Source organism: Equus asinus, chromosome 10 (assembly GCF_041296235.1).
Source record: "Equus asinus isolate D_3611 breed Donkey chromosome 10, EquAss-T2T_v2, whole genome shotgun sequence".
NCBI lineage: Eukaryota > Metazoa > Chordata > Mammalia > Perissodactyla > Equidae > Equus > Equus asinus.
The window spans coordinates 51,628,477-51,646,088 of record NC_091799.1 but is presented as its reverse complement, the minus strand read 5'-3'; the positions used below and the strand labels follow the sequence as shown (position 1 = coordinate 51,646,088).

Here is a 17,612-nt window from a genome sequence, read left to right as displayed (position 1 = left end):
TTCTATTCCCTGAAATTTTCTTCTCTCCCTTGTCACCACTCAGCTTCTACTCCTTCTTCAGCGAGATGCTCTCCCTGAGCCACCCCCCACCCCTGTTATGCTCACCCAGTACCAAGGGCCTCTCCTTGGGAGCACCTGTCACGGGTTGTAAATAAATTTACGTGTGGAATTATTTGTTCAACATCCGTGCCCCTCCTCTCAAGGGCAGAAGTTGGGCCCAGCTGTGCTCCTGGCCCAGTGCCAGCAGACACAATCCATATGTGGGCAATTGACAAAATTAAGGAATGCACAAACTCTCCCCAAAACTGTGAGTTTATGATGGAGGACAAATGGCTTCCCAGCCCCCCAGCCCACAGCTTCCCCCAGTTGCCTCCCAACTGTCCAGGGCCCCTCATTTCCTGGCTGGGCTCCGGGTGTCAGGGTCTGGCCAGGCTAGCGGGTGGACGGTGGGGGATGTCTGTATCTCCTGCTTTTATTCTGCAAAAATCAGAGCACTCAGCAAAAAGGCCTTTGAGCGAGGGAAGAAGGAAGGGGCTTGCGAGGGAGGGTCTGGGTTCACAAAACAGCAAAAGCAAACAGCCGGGGCCCTGGATGCCGGCTGATGCCTGCAGAGTTAGTCCATGCGAGCCGGGGGCCTCAGGAAGGTGATGTTCGGGTTCAAAGCTCTGACCTCGGCTCCAGCCCCCAAGTCCTCCATATAGAAGCCAGCCGGGGTCCGCGAGGCTCCGGCTTGAATCCGGGAGGCCTTGGGCGGCGGGTCTTCGGCCCTTGGAAGGCTCTGTGGGCGGGGCCTGGAGACCCGAATCTGCGGGATCCCGGGGAAGGGGCCCGGGCCTGAGGGGGCGTGGCCGAGCTCGGTCCCTACAGCTGGAGGGCAGGAACGGACGCTCAAGGGGCGGGACCTGGACCTCAAGGGGCGTGACCGGACGCTCAGGGGCGGAGCCTCGGGCTGGGGGCGTGGCCGGCAGCGTCAGGCGGCTCCTTGGACCCTGGTCCTCCGCGGCGGCCCGGGCCTTCGCGGGGCGGGGCCTACACCCCAGGAGCTGGGGGCGCGGCCTCCCGGGGCGCGGCCCGGGCCCGGGATCCGCGGGCGCCGCGCTCAGGCCTGCGGAGGCAGCGGCTCCACGTTCAGCCAGATGCCGCTCTCCGTGCGCAGGATAAGCTCCGGCTTCCGCCGCACCTTGTGCGTGCGGTCCACGCTCAGGCGGAAGCGCAGCAGCGTCAGCGCCAAGACCACGCGCATCTCGGCCATGGCGAAGCTCTGTCCGATGCAGTTCCTGAGGGAGGGTACGCGGGCTCAGCCCAGCCGCTGTGCGAGCGAGCAGGGCCCCTGGACTGGGGAGGTGACCTGCCCCTTTGAGGGTGACCTGTCCCCCATCTGTAAGGCGGGGACAGTGGCATCATAGAGCTGCTGGGAGCATATGAGCCCAGAACTCGGGGTCTGGCACGCAGCCGGTGCTCAGTGCCCGGGGACGCGGGCGCAGAGTCTGATTCGGGCCTCCTGCTGCCCTGGGGGCACGCGGAAGATGCTAGGCCGGCGGAAAGGCACCTAGGTGGGCCGTGGTCCCTGCTCCTAGCAGGCACATCCCTGATTCTCCACTGGCCTCGGCGTTCCCCCCACGCTTGGCTTGGGCTGGGCGAAACAGAAGTTACCTGGGTCCTGCGGAGAAGGGCACGAATGCCAGCGGGGAGCGCTGCTGCGGGTTGTCCGGGTCAAAGCGGTAGGGATTGTACACCTAGGCAGGGGCATGGGGGGTGGGTTGGGGGCTGGCCCAGCCATCCCAGCCCGGCTCCCTCCCTCAGCCTCTGGGGAGCAGCCCAGCTGGACAGAGAACTTCACTACCGTCCCGCCACGCCCGTCTCGTGGTGCGCAGGCATGCCAGGCTCCTTCCCACCCCAGGGCCTTTGAACTGGCTGTTTCCGCCTCCCCGTTCTTCACACTTTTCAGGTCTCAGCTCAAACATCTCTTTCTCGTCAAGGCCTTTCCTCACCATCTAAGCTAAAGTGCCCCCCCTCCAGTTTTTATTTCCTTTGTGCATTTATCGGTACCCAAAATGATCTTATTTTTTGCTTGTCTTCTTCCTCCACGCTCCACTGGGAGCTCTGAGGGCAAAGACAGTATCTTCCTCTGTCCTCAGTGCCCAGCACAGGGTCTGGCACACAGTAGGTGCTCAATAAATATTCGTTGACCTCATGAACTAGCAATGAAGCAATGGGGGAGGGGCGCTCAAGTCCTGTACCCAGCCCTGCTGTCTGGCTCCCTGCCCCCAGATTACCCCTTCTGAGGAGGAAGAAGCGAGGCAAGGGGGGGTTGGGGCAGGAGCTCACCTTGGAGTCAGGCCACACTGTAGGGTTGTGGTGGGTCCCGTAGATGCTGACCAGACAGATGATTCCTGTGGGGAGGGGTGGGGTCAGTGGGGCCAAGGGGAACCACTGGAGACCTCCCCCTCCCTGGTTCTCCCTGCAGCCATAGCATTCCCATGAGCCATCTGCCACCCCTTCCTGCCCCATCCACTCCCTTTGCTTCTCCCTAAGAGTCTCCATCACCTTCTTTCTGGCTACCATGCTAACCACACAGGGATCCCTCTCACTCACATCACTGACATTGCTCCTCCTCAGCTCAGACACCTTCCATGGCTCCCTACTGCTCTGAGGATTGTGCTCAAGTGACTCAACCTGGCATTCAAGGCCTTTGTCTGCACCCTGAGGCTCTGCTCCATAAGCAAGTTCCTTCTTTCACTTCCTGCTTTCAAGGTTCACTTCTCATGTTCCCTCTTCCAGGCAGTCCTCTCTGCATTCTGCCACACCTAGAGGCATTGCTCCCTATTTGGGGCTGCTCCCACCCCTGTCCCTCCCTTTATCCCATCTTTGACCCCATGTGGCTAAGAATATCTGTGCCCTGCTGTATTTCCCACAGACTGGGTGGTACCTTGAGGCCTCTCTAGATCCCCAGCAAAACCCAGGAGAGGACTTGCTCTCTGGGGGATATCTGGCACCTGAATGAAACCAACACCCCCATCCGTGTGCCCTCATAGGGCCACCCTGCACACCCCCTTCCTTCCCCTGGCCTCACCCACTTCTTTCTCTCCCTACACACCTGGGTCCCCCATCACCCCAGGAGCAACAGCCACACAGAGCGCTGCCCATCCACAGGGATGGTGCACTGGGGCGGGCATAGCCGGGCAGCAGGGAGCACACGGTGGGCACCTTTGGGGATGATGCGCCCATCGGGGAGCTTGATGTCCTCCGTGCAGCGGCGGGAGACCAGCGTCACGGGCGGGAACTGGCGCAAGCTCTCCTTGATGCACATTGTGGTGAAGGGCAGCTGGGTCAGGTCGTCCCTGGGGAGCATGGAGCGCCGGGTGACTGGGAGCCCCCAAAACACGCGCGCGCGCGGGCTCAGCAGCAACCGCGCAGGAACCCGGTCCCGGATCTCAGACTTGCCCCCACTTTCGGCGTTTACAGCTGTGCCAGGCACAAACCCCGACCCTCAGCGTGCACAGGTCTGACCCCGGCCAATCAGGGCACGGCTGGCAGGCTTCCGCAGGTCCCACGTTAATCCTTTGACTGACGCATTGCATGGAGGTCAGGGGGCACCGGGGGAGGGGCCAGGACGGGCCGACCCCGGGCAGCAGTGACTTGCCAGCCCGTATGGACCGAATTCAGTATTTTAAAACCTGTATATCCTCTCCTTATGCTACTATTTACTTAATTTTATTTTCCTTTGGACTTCAGGGCCCAAAATTGGATGAATTATAACTCTTGGTTTGTGGTCTAGATTGTTTTCTTTACACCAAGAGGTTCTCTTTCAAAGAACCTTTGTGTCGCTACCGTGAAGGGCAAAGAGCAAAGAGCATGCCTGACTAGCTGTGTCCCTAGAGACAAACACCCTGGAAAGACAAGCGGATGACTGACTCCTGGCCAGACACTGACTCCCGCCAATCTCAGGGCCTGCAGCATCGTCTTGCTGCTAAAAAGGCAGATTAGCAAGGACCAGCAAGGTGTTGAAGATACAGTGGCACACAGCGAGAGCATCTCCCTGAGACCATAATTTGAAAGGTCGACAGGGAACCGAAAGGAGCTTTGTCAGTGACCGACGATATTTAATGCTGGGTTTTCTTTGCGTCCCCCAGCATCAGCTCTCCACGCAGACATCTGAAGTAGTTTGGACTATTTCTCCTGACTCTGCCCTTCCCCTCACATTTGAATCATACAGCCCTGCTCTTTGCCCCATGGCACTGCAGTGCCTTTTGTGCAGGTGGGTGGAGCGGTCAATGCCGACCGCATATACGGTGGTGGTCCCATAAGATTAGTGCTACAGAGCCTAGGTGTGGGGCAGGCTAGACCATCTGGGTTTGTGTAAGTCACTCTGTGTTGTTCCCACCACGACACTGCCGAACGATGCATTTCTCAGAACATGTCCCCGTCGTTAAGCAGCAGATGACTGTCAGTGTCCTGCCCCATTCATGTTGGGCTGGGCGATATCACTTGCTTTAGCTAATGCAATGTTATGATGAACCAGAGGTTTTAAGCTGTGTGGCTCTCTGTGCTTCTGGACTCTGCCTCATGCCAGGGTAGCTGCTGGCCCAAGAGGAATGAGGGGATAGGTGGGGCAGACCTGAACCCAAATCTCAGTTTGGAAGCAACCCCACTCAGCTCAGCAGCATCCAGCAGTAACAAGAGTAACGTGCAGACAAGAGCAAGAACTATGTGCAGACAAGAATGGGAGATAAATGCTTGCTGTAAACCTCTGAGTTTGTGGGCTGTTTGTTATGCAGCATTACTGCAACCATTGCTGACAAAGACATTCCTGACTAAGAACTCCTGCATTACAAGATGGGCACAGGCATCACTGTCATCTCCACTTTACAGCTGAATAAATTGAACTTGAGGAAGCTTAAGTGACTTGTCTGAGGTCAGGCAGTCAATAAGTGGTAGAGCAGAGAGATTCATACCCAAGGCTCTTGACGCCACCTGCCCCCTCCATCCCCCTGACCCCATACTGACCACTCCAGCTCCTCCAGCTCCCGGCCTTTCATGACTTCCTGGATCTCTTCCCGGCACTTCTCCTGGTACTCTGGATACTTGGCCAAGTTGAACAGCACCCACGAGAGCCCACTGGATGTGGTGTCATGACCTGCAGGGAGATGAGGAGCTTGAGTGGAGGCTGCCTGAAGATGGCAGAGATGCTATCTTCAGACAATGGCCCTCACACCCCTGCCCCAGCCTCACGCCAGGTCCTCACCCTCAAACATGAAGGTGTCCGCCTCAGCTCGGATGTCCTCATCTGACAGTTCCTTCCCCTCTTCATCCTGGAATGGGCAGAGAAGATGCTCAGCCCAGTTCTTCCTGCTCACCACATCCCAGGTGCTCCTCCAAAGTTAAGACACCCCCCCTCCCTTAGCCAAGCTATGGGAGAAAGGATTCCCAGGAGGCAGAGGTGTGCCACTCGTCTAAGAAAGACGGAAAGAGGGAAGGAGAGTCAGAGGGCGGGGGGGGAGGGGAGTTCGTATTTCCTCAGTAGCTCCTAGCACCACACATCCTGCCAGATATCCAACAACGATCTCATGATCAGGTCTTAGGATTATCATGTTGTAAATGAGGAAACTGAGGCTCAGAGAGAAGAGTCAGATGACTACGGTTAGAGCCAGAACTGTCTGAATCCAGAACCCAGGTGCTGCTTGGAACACCCAGAAGCGCCACCAAAGGGTGACCACCTCTCTCTGCAAGTGTCGCATTTCTTCAAGTCTTGTATTTCCTCTTTGTAAAAGTTGTGGGCTGAAGTGTGTTCATGCCCCTCTGGAATGTATATGTTGAAATCCTAAACCCCAGGACCTCAGAATGTGACTGTATTTGGAGAAGGGCCTTGCAGAGGTGATTAAGTTTCAATGAGGTCATGAGAGTGGGCCCTGATCCAATGTGACTGGTGTCCTCATGGGAAGAGGAGATGAGGACCCGGACACACACAGAGGGATGACCACATGAAGACACAGGAGAAGACGGCATCTACAGGCCAAGGAGAGATGCTGCAGAAGAAACCGGCCCTGCCCACACCTGGATCTCAGGCTTGTAGCCTCCAGTACTGACAAAGTTGATCTCTGTGGTCTAAGTCCCCAGTCTGTGGTATTCAGCAGCCCCAGCAGGCTCAGCCAGCCAGTCTCGTGTGTTCTGCCTCTGCCTGTATCCTGGATCAGCGCTAGTTGGGACATTAATCATTTTACAAAGGTGCTATAAGCTGTGAGGAGGCTGCCCGCCGGGGCCCAGCCTCACCCTGGCCAGCAGCAGCACATCGATGAAGTCCAAGGTCTTGCCCTGCCTGGCCTTCAGCCAGGCCTCAGCCCCCTGCTGGCATAGCCCCCGCCGCCGCTCCTGGATGACCTCTGTGGTGAAGCGGTGCACAGTGTCACAGGCCTGCCGGAAGCGCCGCCCATCGGCCGTGAGGTAATAGATGAAGTCGAGGTGGTGGTGCAGGGTGTACTGCCGCCGGACCACCAGCGCGCTCAGCGCGATGATGGCTGTGATGTAGTCGCTCATCTTCCTGCCAGGGAGAAGGGCCGTGAGCCAGGCTCGTCCCCCAGACAAGCTTCCTCTCCCCGTGGGGAGGTGCCAAAGAGAGGCCCTATGGTAACTTTATTTTCTGAATTCTCCATGCTCTGCCATCTGGGCCTCACTGGCTGGGGACACACAGCCCCTCCCAGGACTAGACAGTTCTTAGGGACTGCAAACGAATCACCCAGGAGCATGTCTTTCATGTGCAAACCAACCAATCCAGAGCCCATTACCAAAATTTATCAGCCTGAGCCAGCATCCCCTGCCGCAGTCCACCCCAGGGCCAGGTACTGGTCAACCAGGGACAGCGCGTACCCCCCAGAGCCTGCTGAAATTACTCAGACCAGCCCATCTCAAGTTCATACTTTGCCTCACCTGTTTCTCCCCACAAAAAAAGGCTTTTTCATGCTTTCTCCTGGCTGACCCTATACTTCCCCACGTGGCCCTGCGTGGTGTGTGGGCCCCCTCCTCTCGGGAACTGTAAGCAACCAACTGTGTTTTCAGCGGCAGTCGTCTCCTGATCTGTTGCCCTCACAACACCTGAATAAAAGCAAAATCTGGGTACATTTTAAAACAGGCCCAAAGAGGGAATGATGACCTTCAGAGAGACGTAGCATCACTAGAACTAAATGGCTACAATTCACAGAGTGGGAGAGAGTATTTGCAACTCATCTATCTGATGAGGAGCTTGTGTCTAAAATATATAAAGAGCTCTTAAAAATCAATAATCAAAAGACAAACCAATTAAAAAATGGGCTAAGGATATGAATAGACATTGCTCCAAAGAAGATACGCAGATGGCCAATAAGCACAGGAAAAGATGCTCAACAGCATTAGCCATTAGGAAAATGCAAATCAAAACCACAGTGAGATACCACTTCACCTGGAATAGCTATAATCAAAAAGACAGATAATAATAAGTGCTGGCGAGGGTGTGGGGGAATTGGAGCCCTCACATACTGCTGGTGGGAATGTAAAAGGGTGCAACCACCTTGGGAAAAAGTCTAGCAGTACCTCAAAAGGTTAAACATAGAATTATCACATAATTCCACTCCTAGGAACGTACCCAGCCATTCCACTCCTAGGAACATAGCCAAGAGAATTAAAAACATCTGTTCACACAAAAACTTGTACCCAAATGTTTATAGCAATGTTATTCATAACAGCCAAAACGTTTAAAGCAATCAACTGTCCATCAGTGGATGAGTGGATAAACAAAGTGTGGTATTATGTAGTGAATGGGATATTATTCAGCAATTTAAAAAATTAATTATTGATACATACTACAACATGGATGAATCTGAAAACATTATGTTGAGTGGGAGGAACCAGACACAAAAGTCCATGTAATTCCATCTATATGAAATTTCTGTAGCACACAAACCAAAGAGAGAGCAGGAAGCTCCCGACTGCTTCGACCTGGTGGAGAAGTGGGAAGGGGGGGTGAGTGCTAAGACGTACAGGGTTTCTTTTTGTCCTCAACAAAATTTTGGCAAACCAAATACAGCAATACATCAAAAAGATTATACACCATGATCAAGTGGGATTTATACCAGGGACACAGGGATGGTTCAACATCCGCAAGTCAATCAACGTGATTCACTACATTAACAAAATGAGAAACGAAAACCACATGATCATCTCAATAGATGCAGAGAAAGCATTCGACAAGATCCAACATCCATTTATGATAAAAACTCTCAATAAAATAGGTATAGAAGGAAAGTACCTCAACATAATAAAGGCCACATATGACAAACCCACAGCCAACATCATACTCAACGGACAAAAACTGAAACCCATCCCTCTGAGAACAGGAACAAGACAAGAGTGCCCACTTTCACCACTCTTATTCAACATAGCACTGGAGGTTTTGGCCAGAGCAATTTGGCAGGAAAAAGAAATAAAAGGAATCCAAATAGGCAACGAAGAAGTAAAACTCTCGCTGTTTGCAGACGACATGATCTTATATATAGAAAACCCCAAAAAAATCCATAGAAAAACTATTAGAAACAATTAACAACTACAGCAAAGTTGCAGGGTATAAAATCACCATACATAAATCAGTAGCATTTCTATATGCTGACAGTGAACTAACAGAAAAAGATCTCAAGAACTCAACCCCATTCACAATCACAACAAAAAGAATAAAATACCTTGGGGTAAATTTAACCAAGGGAGTGAAAGATCTATACAACGAAAACTACAAGACTTTCTTGAAAGAAATCGAGGACGACATAAAGAGATGGAAAGACATTCCATGCACATAGATTGGAAGAATAAACATAGTTAAAATGTCCATACTACCTAAAGCAATCTACAGATTCAACGCTATCCCAATCAGAATTCCAATGTCATTCTTTACAGAAATTGAACAAAGGGGGCTGGCCCCCTGGCCGAGTGGTTAAGTGCACACGCTCCGCTGCAGGCGGCCCAGTGTTTCGTCAATTCGAATCCTGGGCGCGGACATGGCACTGCTCATCAAACCACGCTGAGGCAGCATCCCACATGCCACAACTAGAAGGACCCACAACGAAGAATATACAACTATGTACCGGGGGGCTTTGGGGAGAAAAAGGAAAAAAATAAAATCTTAAAAAAAAAAAAAGAAATTGAACAAAGAATCCTAAAATTCATATGGGGCAACAAAAGACCCTGAATTGCTAAAGCAATCCTGAGAAAGAAGAACAAAGCTGGAGGCATCACAATCCCTGACTTCAAAACATACTACAAAGCTACAGTAATCACAACAGCATGGTACTGGTACAAAAACAGGTGCACAGATCAATGGAACAGAATTGAAAGCCCAGAAATAAAACCACACATCTGTGACAGCTAATCTTCGACAAAGGAGCTGAGGGACTACAATGGAGAAAAGAAAGTCTCTTCAACAAATGGTGCTGGGAAAACTGGACAGCCACATGTAAAAGAATGAAAATCAACCATTCTTTTTCACCATTTACTAAAATAAACTCAAAATAGATCAAAGACCTAAAGATTAGGCCTGAAACAATAAGTCTTCTAGAAGAGAATATAGGCAGTACACTCTCTGACATCAGTTTCAAAAGAATCTTTTCGGACACCATAACCCCTCACATGAGGGAAACAATAGAAAGAATAAACAAATGGGATTTCATCAGAGTAAAGAGCTTCTTCAAGGCAAGGGAAAACAGGATTGAAACAAAAAAACAGCCAACTAATTGGGAAAAAATATTTACAAGTTATTTATCTGACAAAGGGTTAATCTCCATAGTATACAAAGAACTCACACAACTCAACAATAAAAAATCAAATAGCCCAATTACAAAATGGGCAGGGGACATGAACAGACATTTCTCCAAAGAAGATATACGGATGGCCAATAGACACATGAAAAGGTGCTCATCATCACTAATCATGAGGGAAACGCAAATCAAAACTACACTAAGATATCACCTTACACCTGTTAGAATGGCAAAAATATCCAAAACCAAGAGTGACAAATGTTGGAGAGGCTGTGGAGAAAAAGGAACCCTCATACAATGTTGGTGGGAATGCAAACTGGTGCAGCCACTATGGAAAACAGTATGAAGATTCCTCAAAAAGTTAAGAATAGAAATACCTTATGACCCAGCCATCCCACTACTGGGTATCTATCCTAAGAAACTGAAATCAGCAATTCCAAAAGTCCCATGCACCCCTATGTTCATCACAGCATTATTCACAATAGTCAAGTCATGGAACCAACCTAAGTGCCCAGCAACTGATGATTGGATAAAGAAGATATGGTATATATATACAATGGAATACTACTCAGCCATAAAAAAGGACAAAATCGTCCCATTCACAACAACATGGATGGACCTTGAGGATATTATGTTGAGTGAAATAAGCCAGACAGAGAAAGACGAATTCTGTATGACTCCACTCATAGGTGGTAGTTAACATATGGACAAAGAGAACTGATCGGTGGTTACCAGGGGAAAGGGGGGTGGGGGGAGGGCACTAGGGGTGAAGTGGTGTACCTACAACATGACTAATAATGATGTACAACTGTAATTTCACAAGGTTGTTAACTATCATAACCTTAATTTAAAAAAATTCTAAAATTGATTATGGTGATGGTTGCACAACTCTGTGAATACGCTAGAAACCATTGGATCATATACTTTAAGTGGGTGAATTGTATGGTATGCGATTGACATCTCAGCACACTGTTCACAAAAAGCTCAGACCCGGCCGGGCTGCGGGAGCTGTCCGTGGTCCTGAAGCGTGGTGCTTTCCTGCGCTCATCGCAGTCTGTCATCTTCTCGTGTATTTATTTGTTCATGGTTACTGTCTTTCTTCCCACCAACATGTAAGATCCAGAAGAGCACTGGCTTGTCTGTTTTGTTGACCACTGTATTCACAGTGCCTAGTTCAAGACTGGTACATAGTACATGCTCAGTAAATAAATCTTGGATTAATTAATGAATTAATTACAAAGGCCACCTCTGCCTTACTCAGCTGAAACACACCCCTACAGGGCCCTGAGTAACAAAGTCAGCAGCTTGTTGTTGAGGACCTACCATGTGCTACAAACTGGACATTTTTTATGTCCCTTATTCCTTTATCCCCACTTAGACTATAAGCTCCAAGGAATTGGGACTTAGTTGCTCACCACCATATTCCCAGTAGTGCCAGGCACATGGTAGGTGCACAATGAGTATCTGATGAATGAATGAACCAGGGCAATAGTTATTTTACTCATTCAACCAATATTCACTGAGCTTCTACTGTGTTCCAGGGCCGTGCTGCATCGTTTTAGCCTTAAAGCATCTCTCAGAGAGTCAGGGAAACTGAGGTTCAAAGAAAGAAACTGAGGCTCCTGAAGTGGGGAGGACACTTTCCAAAGACCACATAGTCTTCATGGAGGAATGAGTGAGACTAGCATTTACTGAGCACCTACTGTGTGCCAAGCCATTGACTCACATTATCTCATTTAATTCTCTCACGATGACTATGGGAATGGAATGAGGGTGTCCATTTTTTGGATAAGGAATCAGGCTCAGAGAGGTGATGTCAGTTTCGTGGAAAGACACAGCCTGTCAGTGGCAGATAGCCAGCAGCCCAGGGCTGCGTAACACCTAAGAGTCTCCTTTCTCCTCCCACCGCCGTGCCCCTAGAGCAGCTGGCTCTGTCTTCCCCGGGGAGGTCACACTCACTCCTGGCAGTTGCTGTTGTAGCTGAAGACACATTTCTGCAGACTGTCCAGAGTCATGAGACTGATGTGCTCAAACATGTCCAGGGAGACCACGGAGCCCTTCGCCAGGCGCCGCCACTTAGCCTGGAGGGAGACACGTGGCGAATGGGCGTGGAGGCCACAGACTTCAGGCCGTCCGACGGCAACCTAGCTGCATGCTCACCGCAAGCCCCTTCATGGGTAGGGACATGAGGCCTCCTGATGTCACATGATGCCCATGGGCTGGAGCCTGGACCAGCCTCACTCTGGGACCCTCTTCCCAAGCAGACTTGGGACTCACGTGCATGGTGTTGGTGCACTGGTTGAAGATCTTCATGTAGGGCTTCAGGATGTCAAAGTGGAAGGCGGGGGTCAGCAGGCGGCGGTGCCGGCTCCACTTGTCCCCTTTGCTGAGCAGCAGCCCATCTCCTGGGCCCCAAAGACTAAGGTTAGGGCCTCTCTCCCTGCTGTGAAACACTCCAAGAAACCCACGCCCTCCTCCCTCTCCCCTGAAGCCCCGGCCCCAGACCACTCAGTCCTGCACTCACCCAGCCAAGGTTTCAGGAAGCCATAGAAAAGGTCATCCTTGGGGGCAATGGCAGCTGTGTAGAAAGAAGAGGCGATGACGACTCAAACAGACACTTGACCTCTGCGTATGACCTCTATGGACCTCCTCTCTGGGCTCTGACCTTTCACCTCATCCCCCAAGTCCATCCTCCTCACCTTCCCCAGAAAGATCCTTACAGCTGATCTGAAAATGAGCCTCCCCTGCTCAAACACCGACCATGGCTCACTATTGCCCCTGTAAAAATGTTCAAGCTCACACTAGCATTGAAGGCCCTACCCCCATCTTGCCCCATATGCCTCCCCCACATTACCCTTCAACGTGTAGCAAAAAACGCCACATGCTGTCCCTCACCTCCACACCTCTGCCCCGACTGTGCCCCCACCAAGAATGGATTTCTCCACCTGGGTCTTCCCCGAGTCCACCTCCCTCTGTTCTGCCAACTCAGGTCATCTGAATCACCCATCCTGTGCGCCCAGGCGCCAGCCTCGCCCTCTCCAGTCTCCTTCACGCCGGTCCCACAGGGATCTTATCTGATTCCAGATCTGACCGTGTCTCTTCCTGCTCACACACCCACTGGCCTCAAGCACCAGCAGCTTGGCCCATTTTCAAGGCCCTAAATGATCGACCCCAGTCGAGGCCTCTCTCAAAACAGCTCTGTCCTCCGCCTCCTGCATGCTCCACATTCTAACAGTGCACATCTTTTCCCAGCTCCCTGAAAGAGCTGCGTTCTCTCTTCTCTGAGTCTTTCCATCAGATGCCCTCCCTGCCTCAAACCCTCTTGCCTCATCCTTCGAGTCTCTGTTCAGATGCTATCCCTTCCCTCAGCAGTCACTCCGGGGCATCCATCCAGTTACAAGCCCCTTGAGAGGAGAAGCTATGTCAGTCACTGATATATTGGTGCTAAATAAACTTTTATTGAATGAATGAGTGAATGAACCAATCAATCAAAGGATGAATGAATGAAAAAATGCATGGATGGATGGATGGATGGATGGATGACTGAGTGAGTGAATTCCCTTTCTACGTGCTGAACAGATTTGGGACGCAATGGGCAGGGACCCAGGAAGGAAGTACCTGAAACTCAAGTGATGTCACTTTTACCTGTGATATGACTCAGCCCCCTACACATACACTCCCCCCAAATTGGCCAATTGTGCGCACAGTCATCTGTCCACTCATTCTCCCGCTCGACACACCTCTTCTGTCACCCTTCTGTGACCAACCCATGCTGGGCAATGCTGGGGACCCAGCGACGGCTCAGCTCCACACCCTGCCTGACAGAGCTCTGGGTGTGGTGGGAAAAAGAAGCAGAGGCACGCCATGCCACTATGTGGAAGGTGTGCCAGGTGTGAAAGGAGGTACAGAGGAAGGGATGCTGGAGTGAGGGCAGGCTCCCGGGAAGAGGCAGCAGTGGAGAGGAAGGTGGAGCCTAGCCACCCCTCTCCTCTCTGGGCTCTGGACCCCAGGCTAGGCCCCCAGGGGCCTTCCCCATACACAGACCTGTCCAGTGGCTGGCCTGCTCAAACACTTCCCATGGCTCCCTGTCACCCCCAAGGTAAAACACAGGCTCATTCACTTTGCACACAGATGCTCTGCGTTCAGCTCATGTCTCATTTCCTGTCTCTCTCCACACATCATCTTCAGTCCAGACACCCAAGTCACCTGAATTGCCCTGGCACTTTGACAGATCTACACCTTTGTCCTGGCAGGACCCTCCACCTGGGACTCCTCTTCTGGCAAACTCCTACACATCCTTCAAGACGCAGCTTCACTAACACCTCCTCCAGGAAGCCTTCTCCAAACCCTCTCCTCCTGATGAACTTCTGCTCTCTCATCATCAGGTCCGTCCTTCACTCCATCCCTGACCACTGGAGGTCAGGAGAGGTTGTGTCTGGGCTGCCTCTCCCATCAGTTTCCCCACCAGTAAAAAGGGGATGGGAACATCTACCCTGGAAGTGGTCATATAAAAAAGCCCCTACACAGTGCCCAGCAGGGAGCTGCATTTACCATGGTTGAGAGCTTGGCCTCAGAGCCAGCAGATCTGGGTTCAAATCCCAGCCCCACCCCGACCTGGTTGTGTAAACTTGGGCATGTGCCTCCACTCCCTCACCTGCCAAAGGGGACACAGAACAATCCTGCCTGCTTCACGGCATCCCCACAACAGCTCAGTGGGCTAACGTGCTCCCGGCACACAGTGGGTGCCCAGTAAACATCTGGGCATGTAAATGAATAACCAGCCAACTGCTGGCTATTTTTATTACTATGATTGTAATTATTGGTCACTGGTGTCAAGAAGTCATGAGATGGCTACGTGGTCCCAGCTTACAGCAGGCCCCTGTTAGTGAAAAAAGAACGCATAGCTGCCATGGAAAACAGTTGCGTGGTTCCTTAAAAAGTTAAACATAGAATTACCAGGTGACTCTGCAAGTCTACAACAGGGCACCCGAGAGAAAGGAAGGTGCATCCTCGCCAGAACTTGCACACGCATGCTCACAGCAGCGTGACTCATGGCAGCTGAAAGGCGGGAACAACCCAAACGTTCAGCAATGGCTGAAGGGATAAACCAATTGTGGCAGATGCATATATCCACACACTGGAATAGTACTCAGCCGTAAACGGGAACGAACCTCTGACACGCGCTACAACAGCAGTGAACCTCGAAAACATCGTGCTGAATGAGAGAAGCCAGCGGGAAGACCACGTTCTTCACAGTGTAATTCCTCTCATATGAAATGTCCAGAATAGGCAAAGCCATAGAGACAGGAAGCAGATTGATATTTACCAGGATATGGGAAGAGGCGGGAATGGGAAGTGATTACCTAACGGGTATGGGGTGTTTTATGGGGTGATGAAAAAACTTTGGAACTAGAGGGAGCCGACAGTTGCACAACATTGTGAACACACTCAATACCTTATACTTTAAAACTGTACACTTTAAAATGGTAAATTATACGTTATATGAATTTCACCTCAGTAAAAACAAGAATGTATAGAAACAAGCCATGATTACAGCCTATATATCGTGCCTTGTCCTCTATAAAAGCACATTCACCTGCTTTCTCCCTTCCTGCTCTCCGTCCCAAATGCCCATTGGAAGATGGGGAAACAGAGGTTCCAGGAGGAGCCTGGCGTTCCTCAGGGCCCATCAGCTGTGCGGGTCCAGGCCCAGAGCAGCCCCCCGCCAGACGTGGCCCCGAGGAGGCCCCGGTGGGGGACGGATCCGAGACATGGAGCCAGGCCTGTCCAATCCCGGGGGCGGGCGTGGAGGGGCAGGGGCACCCTGGGCCGGGAGCCTGACTCCAGGCTGCCTCTCCTGACTCACAGCTCCACCCTCCCCAACCTGGAGGTCCCCATCCGGCTTCTCCAGTGGGGGAGGCCGTGGACCCCAGACCATCCCGGGGAGCGGGGGTCAAGGAGGAGGCTTAAGCATGTACTGAGTGCCAGGCCCTGCCGGGAACTCTGCTCCTGGCTTCTTGGGGCCTCACAACCATGCAGGATGCTACTCAGGAAACTGATGCTGGGCGGGGGGTGGAGAGAAAGAAAAACATATTAAAAAGGCAGAAGAGAAGAAACCCTGAAGAGCAGCTCCCCACACTACACTGCTGTCCTCCCAATCACTCCATCTTACGGGTCAGAGACTGAAGCCCCGGGGGGCTGCGTGAGATGCTGGGTCACACGGCAAGCACGTGCTCAACCCAGGACTGGAGCCCAGCCCCCCGAGTCCTGCCCAGGGCTCTTCCCACGACCTGTGCCCACTCCTTGCAGGGCACTTCCCGCAGGCTCTATAGATGTGTCCCCCTTTGTGCAGGGGCGATGAGCATCCCCACAGAGGCAATGTTGGGGACACAGAGGCACGGGTAGGGCCGAGCTGGGGACAGCATGGACGCCAGCCCCCTACTCTGCCATCGCTCGTGGGTGGCAGCCTGGAAGGCGGTCTCCAGTCGTGTATCTGCAGAGGCCAAGCTGAGGCCAGAGATCCTTGCATTCCTGGAGCTCTTTATTTCCCACCTCCGCCCTCAATGTCCCCTAATGCCTCTGGAGGTGAACAGCTCCAGGCGAGGCCATGCCCAGGATCCAGAGCCCCACTTATGAGGAACATAGAGCTGAACATAGACACACGCAGCCCCAAAGGGTTAGGACTGAGAATGGGAAAGCCCAGAGGAGAGAGCTATGTTCCGTCTGTGGGGTCAAGGAAGGCTCCCTGGAGGAGGGGGTCATTGGAGGTGGGTGTTGAAGGTTGAGCAAGAGCTTGCCAAGCGCCCTTGGGAGTCCTACACCTTGGGATAGGTACAGACTGTAGAAAGGAGAAGCAATCCTTCAACATTTCCCTCCCTGCCACTCAGGGTCAGCCCAGGTGAAGACAGGGGCTGTAGGCTGGGATAGCCACAGCGGGAGTGTCAGAACCCAAATGATGGGAGTGCTATGGCTTAGAATTGAGCAACAACCACTTAACAAAATCTTAGGCAATGACTGCCTGTCCGAACATGTTTGGTTCTGACTTCCAGGTGGGTGGACATTCTCTCAAGGTTCCTGGGTTCTTAGACATTGTCACACCTTTTCCCAAGCTTTTCCCACCATCTGTGTATTGCCATTTCAGATTTGGTGAACTCTTATTCATCCTTCAAAGCCCTACTCAAATGGTTCTTCCTCTGGATAGGCCACCTGCCTAGAAGCCCAGGTGGGCTCTGGGAGTTGAGGGTTTACCCGTCACTCAGAGGCCCAACCTGCCTACCTGAGGCGCCCACCACGGGCTTAATGTAGTCAGGGTGCACCAGAACCAACAGTGGCAGGATGGGTCCAATCCACACCAGGAGTACATGGTGCATGTTGTCCAGCACCTTCTTCTCATCTTGGAGGCCCATCTCATTCGGGAGATACTGCGAGGGGTGGCAGGGAAAGACAGTGAGGAGATGCCCAGGCCCGCTTCCCCATCCCTCCACCACCTCCCCCCCTCAACACAAGCTGGGGAGGGCTGTGGGGTGGTAGGCAGCTGGCTGCACCCCACTGAGCCTCCGTTCACTCGTCTGAAGAGTGGGGAAGGACCAGCTCTCTCTGAGGGCGGCTGAGGGGGTTCGCGAAGTGACGAGGCCAAGGAGCCCGCGCTGAAGACCCCAGGCGGTGCTGCTCCTGTGCGCGTGCGCGCGTGCCTGCGTGGCGCTCCTCCTGCCTCCCACCCGCCCGAGAGCCCTTCCAGGGGCTCCTCCACCAACTGCTCCGCAAGGTCAAGCGGCCCGTCTGCCAAGACGGGGTGCCACTGTCCTGCCTCGGCCTCCCCCAGAAGCAGGTCCGGAGACA

The 17,612-nt window shown here is 52.4% G+C and overlaps 1 protein-coding gene across 5 annotated transcripts in view; it reads right to left on the bottom strand.

The window, feature by feature from the left end:
* Positions 1-282: 282 nt before the first annotated feature.
* The window catches only part of CYP4F22 (cytochrome P450 family 4 subfamily F member 22), a 49,894-nt gene continuing 32,564 nt past the window's right edge, over positions 283-17,612 (bottom strand). For 4 of the 5 annotated variants that reach the window (XM_070519283.1, XM_070519287.1, XM_070519285.1 and 1 more), the window contains 11 exons: positions 17,050-17,194; positions 12,298-12,351; positions 12,051-12,178; positions 11,733-11,854; positions 6,271-6,538; positions 5,246-5,312; positions 5,008-5,137; positions 3,208-3,341; positions 2,329-2,393; positions 1,654-1,736; positions 283-1,277 (listed from right to left, as the gene is read on the bottom strand). In XM_070519283.1, the coding sequence (XP_070375384.1) occupies positions 1,100-1,277; positions 1,654-1,736; positions 2,329-2,393; positions 3,208-3,341; positions 5,008-5,137; positions 5,246-5,312; positions 6,271-6,538; positions 11,733-11,854; positions 12,051-12,178; positions 12,298-12,351; positions 17,050-17,194 (1,374 nt within the window). In that variant the 3' untranslated portion in view covers positions 283-1,099. The remainder of the gene's footprint in view (positions 1,278-1,653; positions 1,737-2,328; positions 2,394-3,207; positions 3,342-5,007; positions 5,138-5,245; positions 5,313-6,270; positions 6,539-11,732; positions 11,855-12,050; positions 12,179-12,297; positions 12,352-17,049; positions 17,195-17,612) is intronic. The other variant, XM_014853529.3, reaches the window with a different exon arrangement.